This window comes from Rhinopithecus bieti, unplaced genomic scaffold (genome assembly GCF_001698545.2).
Source record: "Rhinopithecus bieti isolate Rb0 unplaced genomic scaffold, ASM169854v2 scaffold_7673, whole genome shotgun sequence".
Taxonomy (NCBI): Eukaryota; Metazoa; Chordata; class Mammalia; order Primates; family Cercopithecidae; genus Rhinopithecus; species Rhinopithecus bieti.
This window is the reverse complement of record NW_016806375.1, coordinates 6,576,605-6,583,170: the sequence shown is the minus strand read 5'-3', so window position 1 is coordinate 6,583,170 and position 6,566 is coordinate 6,576,605. Positions and strand designations below refer to the sequence as shown.

The 6,566-nt window shown below is 53.1% G+C and overlaps 1 protein-coding gene across 1 annotated transcript; it reads right to left on the bottom strand.

Moving 5' to 3' along the window:
- On the bottom strand, positions 1-5,031 carry IL17B (interleukin 17B). The gene is made up of 3 exons (XM_017875821.1): positions 4,901-5,031; positions 2,358-2,647; positions 1-334 (listed from the first exon to the last, which is right to left on the bottom strand). The coding sequence occupies exons 1-3, from the start codon at positions 4,919-4,921 to the stop codon at positions 103-105; spliced, it is 543 nt and encodes a 180-aa protein (XP_017731310.1). The 5' UTR covers positions 4,922-5,031; the 3' UTR covers positions 1-102.
- Positions 5,032-6,566: the final 1,535 nt, after the last annotated feature.

Sequence of the window (6,566 nt, the reverse complement as noted above, 5' to 3'; positions counted from 1 at the left end):
TTGCTTTCAAAAGTCGGTGTTTACTTTTCATAGGCCTTTCTTGGCACAAAGGTGCAGGGAGGATGGTCTCAGGCTGCTGGCCTGGCTTCTGGGCCAGGTGCTTCAGAAGATGCAGGTGCAGCCCACGGCGATGGTCTCCATGACCGCACGCTGGCGGCAAGGCCCTGTGCGGGGCGGTGGCGGGCAGAGGCGGCGGCGCACAGGCACCTGGCTGAACACTGGCACGCTTACCATGCTGCGGTCCTCCTGCATGGTGAAGGGGTTCACACAGCCCAGACACAGGCACCGTGCCTCCGGCAGGTCTGCAGGAATACGGCTGGGGTCGTGGTTGATGCTGTAGGGAGCAGGAGAAAGAGCAGAGCGGAAGGTGATCAGGAAAGGGCCAGTCAGCACCCATACCCCACGCCCCTGCCTTTCCTAATCAAAGTTTTAATTTCCACAGCAAGACTGTGTTGGGCTGGAGGAAAGGCAGTAATCAACTCCGTGTTCCACGTGAGGAAACTGAAGATCATGGAAGGCAAGTTGAGAGCCCCAAGGTTATCCAGCTTCAAGGTCACCAGTCACCCAGCTTCCTTCTTTCACGCAGCCAGATGCCCACCCCAGTGCTAGGTTATGCTGTGGGGATCATGAAGTAGCCTAAGGTCTCCCTCTGCCTGCCCCACCCCCACTGTGTTTATATTGTTGGGAAACTTAATCCACGGAAATAAAACGTGCATTATTTTTATTGATGCCTAATTTCCACTGGCAAAGAAGTCAGGAGGTCTGGGTTCTATTCTGACTTAATCTCCATTTATTCAACACTTACATGCTCACCACATGAGCAGTTCTGTCCTAGATTTTAGGTGTTCATTGATGAACAAAGCAGGCAAGTTCCCTCCTGGTGCTCTCATGGAGCCTCACATATAGGGACTTGCTTTGTGACCTGTCCTTTTCTGCACCTCGGTTTCCCCATCTGCTAAATACGGGACAAGGAAGTGGGTGAACTGGACCTGTGGACATAGAGCATTACCATCACCTTATGCTTGGGAGCTTGCTAGAAATGCAGAATCTCCTAAATCTGAAGCTGCATTATTTTTATCAGATCCCTGAGTGATTCATGGGCACAGTCAGATGTGAAAAGCTCCGTTCTGGAGGATCTTTACCGACCCTTCCAATGGTCACATTCTGGAGCTGCACTGTTCAATGCAGTAGCCACTAGTTTCATGTGTCAAGTTAATCAGGCTGGGCATGGTGGCTCACGCCTGTAATCTCAGCACTTTGGGAGGCCAAGGCAGGTGGATTGCTTGAGCTTAGGAGTGTGAGACCAGCCTGGGCAACATAGTGAGATCCTATCTCTACAAAAAGTACAAAAATTAGCCAGGTATGGTGGTGCATGCGTGTGGTCCCAGCTACTTGGGAGGCTGAGGTGGAAAGATTGCTTGAGCCCAGGAGGCAGAGGCTGCAGTGAGCTGAGACCATGCCACTGTACTCCAGCCTGGGTGACAGAGTGAGACCCTGTCTCAAACAAAAAATAAAAAAATCAAAGTTAATCCCTCAGTCACAGTAGCCACATGTCAAGTACTCAGTAGCCGCATGAGGCTAGTGGCTACCGTACTGGCTTTACATCATCACAGAAAGTTCTGATGAACAGTACTATTCTAAAGTCTCAGGGTGTATGTCATGTGGCTGAAAAAATCTCTGGCCTGGGTTTGTGAGTGAGGACATCAGGGTCAACCAATTCCTTCATCTGTGGTCCTTTCTGTGGGTTAGGCACTGAGCGAGGAAGCGGAGCTACAACCAAGAGAGGACACTGCTGCCATCGTTATCCAGGGCATCGGGTCTTGATTCCCACATCACAGCCTGCTGTGCGCCCTGAGCACGTGGAGCTATAAGAGATAGTACTTTCTGGGCCTCGCTGCTGGAGGTTTGGATTGGGCGTGGGAATCCCTAGGTGATTCTGATGCTGGCACTGGGAAGGCCCAGGTCCAGCATGAGACACAGACGGGAACATGCATGGAAGTGCCACACCTGAGAAGGGCGTCAGAGGCCCACAGAGCAGAGGAAGTGACATCTGGGGAAAGCCTTGCAGGCACTTCCACGGAGACTCGAAGAACAATAAGGGCAGTGCTCTGCATGGATTTCTCATTTAATAAGACTCTGAAGTAGGTACTACTATTGCCTCCATTTACATCGAGGAAACTGAGGCCCAGAAAGGCTAATCCATTTGCCCAAAGCCTCGCCGGCGAGTAAGAGGCAAAGCTAGGATCCGAATCCAAGCACCCAGACCTCTGAATCTGAGATCTTAACCATTACAATGACTGGGACGTGGGAAAGGCCCCCGCCCCCCAAAGACAGCTTGCCACCACTGCCCAGCCTACCTGTAACCCCAGGGAGACAGGCTTCTCTTGTTGGACATCCAAAGCTGCAAGTTGACCTCACACTTCCTCTTGGCCAGCTCCGAGCTGTTCCTCAGCTGGGCCACCATCTCCTCGATGTTCCTCTCATACTCTTCCATGCGGGCGTACGGTTTCACCCGTGACACCAGGTCCAGTGGCACCTGGTGAGGGCCAGGGGCCAGCGGCCCAGACCGCCCTTGCCCCTTCCTCTTGCTTTTGGGGCTCCTGGGCTGGCCCAGCCCCAGGAAGATGGAAATGGTAAGAAGGAACAGCTGGGGAGGAAAGCCACAGGTCAAAGGTGGGAGAGCCAAGTCTCTTTCTGGGCCAAGACTTGGGATCCATGGTCCTTTCCCATTGCTCTTAGGGGTCTCCCAGGCTCAAGTCTGACTCTGCCCACCATCCCCCAGCTCTCCCTCCTCAAATTACCCCGTTTCCTCTCTCTTGTGTGCTCCAGCCTCTGGTCTTCACTCGGTCTTACTCTCAGCATGTTCCCTCCTGCCACACGGACTTTGCACAGCCTCTGCCTGCAGCATTCTGCCTCTTCACCTCCTGGACACCTTCCCACCCCTCGTGTGTCAGCTTTAGCACTGCTTTCTTAGGGATGTCTCTGGACTTTCTTGGGCTCTCATAACCCACACGCTCATTCTTTTTTATTTTTTTTTTTTTTTTTTTTTTTCTTGTATGACTTCAGTTCTTATAGTTTGTATGTACGATTCTTTTATGTGTCTGCCCCCAACTCAGCATGGACTCCATGAGGGCATGTGTCTGTTTCCACACACTGTCATATCCCCCATGTCTGCATAGCACATTCAGTGAACACTCGCTGAGTAAATGAATGGCTGTCCCCATCGCTGCCCTTCTGTCATTTATGTCTGAGAAGGAAGACAGTGAACAAGAAGACAAACACTCAGGTCTCACTAGCGACAAGTCCAGGATGGGCCCGTTCAGGGTGTGGCTGGAGAAGAGTGGGGCCTCCTGCTTAGCTGTGCAGGGACAATGGCCTGGGAAACTTTTCTGGGTAAGGGACTTGTCAGGTAAGGCATGGCAGGCATGGGCTGAGGGAATTGAAGTATTACAGGTGTGGGAGGGGTGGGTTGGGGAAGATGAGAGAGGAGGTTTGAACTGGTTAAGAACTTTGCTGAGGCTAGGCACAGTGGCTTACGCCTGTAATCCCAGCACTTTGGGAGGCCGAGGCAGGTGGATCACAAGGTCAGGAGATCAAGACCATCCTGGCTAACACGGTGAAACCCTGTCTCTACTAAAAATACAAAAAAACTAGCCAGGCGTAGTGGTGGGTGCCTGTAGTCCCAGCTACTCAGGAGGCTGAGGCAGGAGAATGGCGTGAACCTGGGAGGCGGAGCTTGCAGTGAACAGAGATTGCACCACTGCACTGCAGCCTGGGCAACAGAGTGAGACTCTGTCTGGAAGGAAGGAAGGGAGGGAGGGAGGGAGGAGAAAGAGAAAGAAAGAAAGAAAGAAAAACTTTGCTGAATGGAATGGAGTGTTGATTAAGAGTGGGTGGGAGGAAGAGGGGATGAGATGAAGTTGGGAAGATGGGCAAGTTGTGGGCTAAGGACATCCTGTCCACCTGCACTGCCCTCCTCCCCTGAGCCTTCCCTCTTCCGGTCATCCCCCAAGCCCTTCTCACACATACACACCCCACCCATTGCCATCCACTTCTCCCTCCCAGCACCACAGCATCAGGAAAGCCTTTGGCTCACAAGGAAGAGGACTCGGGCCCGGCAGAACCCAGACTCCCCAGGAATCCAGAGAGAGAAGGGACAGTGCCTGCATGTGAGGCAGAGCTCCCAGGATGGAGGCACCTCTGACTCCTCCTAAATTGAGATAGGCGCCATATGTTCCCTGTATGCCTCAGCTCACACCCCACAGCCCTAGCCCATGCCTGCTTTATCCAGGCTACCCAGCAAGTCTTGACCCTAGGAAACAAGTTGCAGCAGAGCCCCTCTTGGCAGAGGTATTTGCTGGCACAAAATCTGCAACAGAGATGCCAGTTGCTAAATTCTTCCTTTTTGGTTCTAGATTCTAGTGCAGAAAAAAATGTCTCCCTAACAATAGGCTCTCTCATCAGAGTTTCTCACAGGGCATTCTTAAACTCTGGCTCTCCACTCGGAGAAACAGAGAATAGAATCAAAGTCCCCCTCCCTCACTCTCCAGATGGGACACTGAGAAATAGAAGGACTTGCCCAAGGTCACACAGCCAGGACCTCAGAAGCCAGGTCTGTTTGGAAAAACCCCGCTGACTGAGTTTGCCGGGATCTCCCCAGACGCCTCTGGTCTGAAAAGGCTTCAGTGTGCCCCGGCTGAGCCCCGTTCAGGAGCCTGCACTGCTGGCCATGGCTACAGTGACCAGTCTCGGTTTCTTTCTAGTCCTGGGGGAGAAGACAGAGAAGTTGCCTCTGCAGATTCCAAACCAAATAGAGGCACCCATTCATCAATAGGAAAGAAAAACTGACATATTTGGGCTCTAAAAAGGGGTGGGGGTGCGGCAGGGAAGCTCCACATACCATGTTGCGAGGCCAGTCCATTCCGCCAAGCGGCAAGGTCAGCCTGCAGCTGCTGCCCGCCCGGAACCCCAGATGCCGCCGAGAAAATGGCAGCAACAGGATGGAGCGAAGCAATTATAGCTCAACTGGGGGCTGCTGGGGGAGTGAGTGGGTGGGCTCGTCATCAGCTGGGAGCCTTGGGCCCCCAGCTGGCTGAGCCTAGCGCAGTGGCAGACAGTGAGGGGCGTGGGGGCAGGCCAGGAGCTGGGCTGAGGTGCCCAGGGGCTGTTGACCGAGGGACAATGCCCTGTGTGTCTGGTGGGGCTCTGGCTGGTGGCACCTCCGCCTGTGGCCTGCGGCTGGCCGCCCAGCCAGCACCCACAGGGTCAGCTAAGACAATCAGCTTCGTTTGCTTTGGGGATGGCAAGGGGTTGAGGGTGGAGGAGGGATGGGCTGTTGGTTGGTCAGGAGAGCAAATGTTCTCAAATTGTGCTGGCCAAAAGCGGGACACAGGCCCCATCTCCCAGGGAAACAGCCTCAGGCGCTCCAGCCTCTGCCAGCCCCAGGTGAGTTCAGCAGCCCTAGGAGACCAAAGCCCAACCCCTCTAGATCACAGGGAAACTGAGGCTGGAGCCAGAAAGGGACTTGTCACTATTAACAGTGAGTTAGAGGTGTCAGAGCTGCTATTCCCACCCTGTCCCCATCCAGGGTTCTATCCACCACCCCATGTTGTTTTTCTTGGGATATTTTCTGCACAATTTCAGCCTGCTGTGAACATATTTCTGAAGCTGTATGCCCTCACTAAGGCCAAGTTTCAGATCCATGAGGACTTATGGCTGATTGTTCTGGCCTTCCTGACACAGCACTCTCCCTCCTGGGGTGGTCTCCACTCCCAGAGCCTGTGTGGCTACATGTGAGCTTCACCGTCAGCCACAGTTCCCTCCTCCGTAAAATGGTGGGTGTACCAGAAATAGAAGGTGGCCTGGCCCATTCCATCCTGAAATCTTTCTGAGCCTCAGTTCCCACATCTCTAGAATGGGAAGAATCATGGCACCCTCTTAAAGCTGCTATAAGGAATGAAGGAAATAACCTATGTTAAATAGCCGGCAACAGTACCTGGCGCATAGTAAGTGCTCAATAAACACTTAGCAGCTGTTTATTGTAGAGATTATTATAAAATAATTGTCTAATGATTATTATAAATACTAGCTGTTCTAATTAGCATTAGAGGTAGCACGGTTCTCATTTCTCTACTGACTCTCCCTTCAACCCCCTCAGGACCACCCTCCTGGCTGCTGAGAGAGGTCTAGGCCTCCAAGACTCAGGCCACAAGTTTGTGAGGTCAGATGACCCCAGGGTCAAAGGTCCTGAAATCACATGCTCAACTAACCAGCTCCTCTGGCCAGTGTCTCTCACCTCAAGTGAACAGTCCAGGCTGACGTGAGCGGGCACATCCACCCAGGGAGGTAGGAATGGCGGGAGGGAATGTGAGGAGGACAGAGGAGGGGCATTGTGAACAGACACTGAGGATGGCCCTGTCGTGCTGAGGGCCGGTCTTGGCCATTTACAGGAATCGTCTGAGGGGAAGAACGCAGGGTGAGAGGCGCTCCTGAATGTCACAAGATTAATCTGTCCGGGGCAGGCTTCCACAGCATAACTGAGACGCTGGCTGGGGCTTGGAGCATGA

Excerpts from the sequence above, each read along its gene's own strand:
- IL17B (XM_017875821.1), bottom strand. The coding sequence starts at position 4,921 with ATGGACTGGCCTCGCAACATG. Across the intron at positions 2,648-4,900 it reads TGGACTGGCCTCGCAACATG|CTGTTCCTTCTTACCATTTC; the intron begins GTATGTGGAGCT and ends TTTCCTCCCCAG. Across the intron at positions 335-2,357 it reads CTGTCTCCCTGGGGTTACAG|CATCAACCACGACCCCAGCC; the intron begins GTAGGCTGGGCA and ends TGCTCCCTACAG.